The sequence below is a fragment of the Acanthisitta chloris genome, unplaced genomic scaffold (genome assembly GCF_000695815.1).
Source record: "Acanthisitta chloris isolate BGI_N310 unplaced genomic scaffold, ASM69581v1 scaffold30094, whole genome shotgun sequence".
Lineage (NCBI taxonomy): Eukaryota > Metazoa > Chordata > Aves > Passeriformes > Acanthisittidae > Acanthisitta > Acanthisitta chloris.
The window spans coordinates 44,005-46,290 of NW_008671634.1; the positions used below are offsets into that span (position 1 = coordinate 44,005).

At 35.1% G+C, this 2,286-nt stretch overlaps 1 protein-coding gene across 1 annotated transcript in view; it reads right to left on the minus strand.

The window, feature by feature from the left end:
• Nucleotides 1-2,286, minus strand: part of ADK (adenosine kinase) — a gene marked incomplete at its 5' end in the record, with an annotated part of 79,084 nt that overhangs the window by 17,112 nt on the left and 59,686 nt on the right. Inside the window, one exon of the mRNA XM_009074172.1 lies at nt 1,204-1,290. Coding sequence (XP_009072420.1) covers nt 1,204-1,290 — 87 coding nt within the window. The remainder of the gene's footprint in view (nt 1-1,203; nt 1,291-2,286) is intronic.

Sequence of the window (2,286 nt, forward strand, 5' to 3'; positions counted from 1 at the left end):
TAGCTGATACATAGAGCAAATATATACAAGGAAAAACACTTAAAGATGATCTTATTTATGTTATAGTCACTGTTACCTACTGTTTCTTGTCTTGTTTGTGACTTAGGAACAATAGAGTGACAAGCATGGCCTAAAAAGGGTATGAATAATATGACCTAATGTGTTTCCCTCTATTTCTATCCTTTTTGATTCATGAAAGCACTGAAATAATGAGTAAAAACATTCCTATTTTCAGCCAAATTTAAGCATATACTGAAAACTGATCATTGGTATAAGTGCTGTATTAACTAAGGATGGAATTACTCACATGCTTAAGATTAAGTTTAGGTTGAATACTTTCTTCAAGTCAGACACAATTCTGAAGCTTTGATTTGGCAACACAATGCTTGTTATCCCCTTCACAGCTACAAGGCTGAGCCCTGCAAGTCTATTTATAAAGTCTCTTTGGTAATGTTTCCAGTAAATTAGTGACTAATGGAGCTCCTTACAGCTACTACATACTAGATATTAGAGCCTTCGGGATGCAATAGTGCATCACAGAACTACATGGATGAAGGTTACAATGAATGACAGAAATTTTGGATTAGATTGATTTTTGGCTTATATTGAATAAATTTTAAAAACAGGCATAGACATAACATCCTCTTTTTTTCCTTAGAGCTTGTGCCAAAAAAAATAGTAAGTTTGCAAATGGATATTAAGCAATGCCAGATATTTTCTGGGTTTGTTTTAACAAATTAACCCTTTGCATTCTTTTCTGATGTCCAAATAATTGTATTGGAAGCAGATGTTCTACCAAAATTGACATGATCAGAGACATTACACTCACTTATTAACATACTGTTTAATATTCACTACAACCTGTTTTAAAGAACAACAATGTGTTAACATTTAAGCCAGGAGGGATTTCTGTACACTATATAGTACTTGATGCAGCTTGTTTATGCAACAGTCTGACAGATACAATTAATCTCATGAAAACGACCAGAGTACAGCATAATGGCATATTATTTTTGAAGGAATACAACACACTTTCTTTTGGAAATCAGAACTTAATTAAATCATATAACTTCAGGATGCAGAGAAAAGCTGTAAAAGAATGAAGCTCTTTCTGAAGGACAGCTGAATGAAAAACCAGTAGATCTTTTTTACAGAGGGAATAATAGGATAATCTCCAAAATAACAGAAAGAAGTAAGAAATACCTCCCACAAATGCATCTCCAGCTCCATTGGTATCCACAATTTCACTCTGATCACTCACCAACACAGGGAAAGTAGTAACTTCATTTTCTGTGGAGGAAGGGAAGGAAAAAAACATGAGTTACTTGAAAATATGACTTAGAAAAGCATAACAAACAGTGAAAATCAAAGATTTCAAAACTGGGCTCTGACCTTTAACGTGATAATTTGGATAAAAATAGATGGAGTTAATAATTCTTTCTGTATTTTGTGTATGGGAACACATTGGACCAAGCTATTTGTTGTAGGCATTCTCCTTATTTACTTCCAGCCTCATTTATTTTCTCTACCTCCTAATATTAAGGACAAGAGAAAAAAGTAAATCAGGAGGAACTACATAAAACACCTGGGCATATGGACAAGACTAAGAATAATCCATCTTGCCAAAACCAGTGCTTCCTATTAGTTGCAGAGAGGTGATGTAGCCTCCAGAATGGCCAGCACAAGCCTCCAAAAGGTCAGGAGGAACTGCTGCATTGTAAAAACCAAAATACATGCGAACTAAGTAAAATAAAGCTGTGAAATAAAAAGCAGAAACAAGTGTAAATGCAAGTGCTCTCAAATTACATCTTTAAAAAATACCCATATATGTAAGAAGCTTTGCAACTTGCCATCTGACTAGATTTGGTTTCAAGATTTCAATGACTTCACCCTCTTCTTTAGCATTTCTTTAAAAAAACCCCAACTATTTCCTTCAGCTCCCTGCCCTCTACTGGCACTCGTTAAACCTATCCCAATAGGTGGATACTCAGCATCTTCACCTCCAATTCATTGCCACACCACAGTTCAACATAATTACACCACTTAGGTATGATAACTTTAGAGTTCTAGGGTTATAAATTTAATATATGCCACTAATTAATCAGCTATGGCTTTCCAGGTGGTAATGTCATAATGACGTGATAAAAATATAATTACCACCTTGTCACAATACCTTGTTAAAGTGTAAATTACCCCTGTAACAGAGCCAATGGAAGTTCTGCCTCTGGTAGTCAGTATGCATTAAACTGTCTCAGAGCAAACAGATTGTCCTTTGGCAGACAGCAG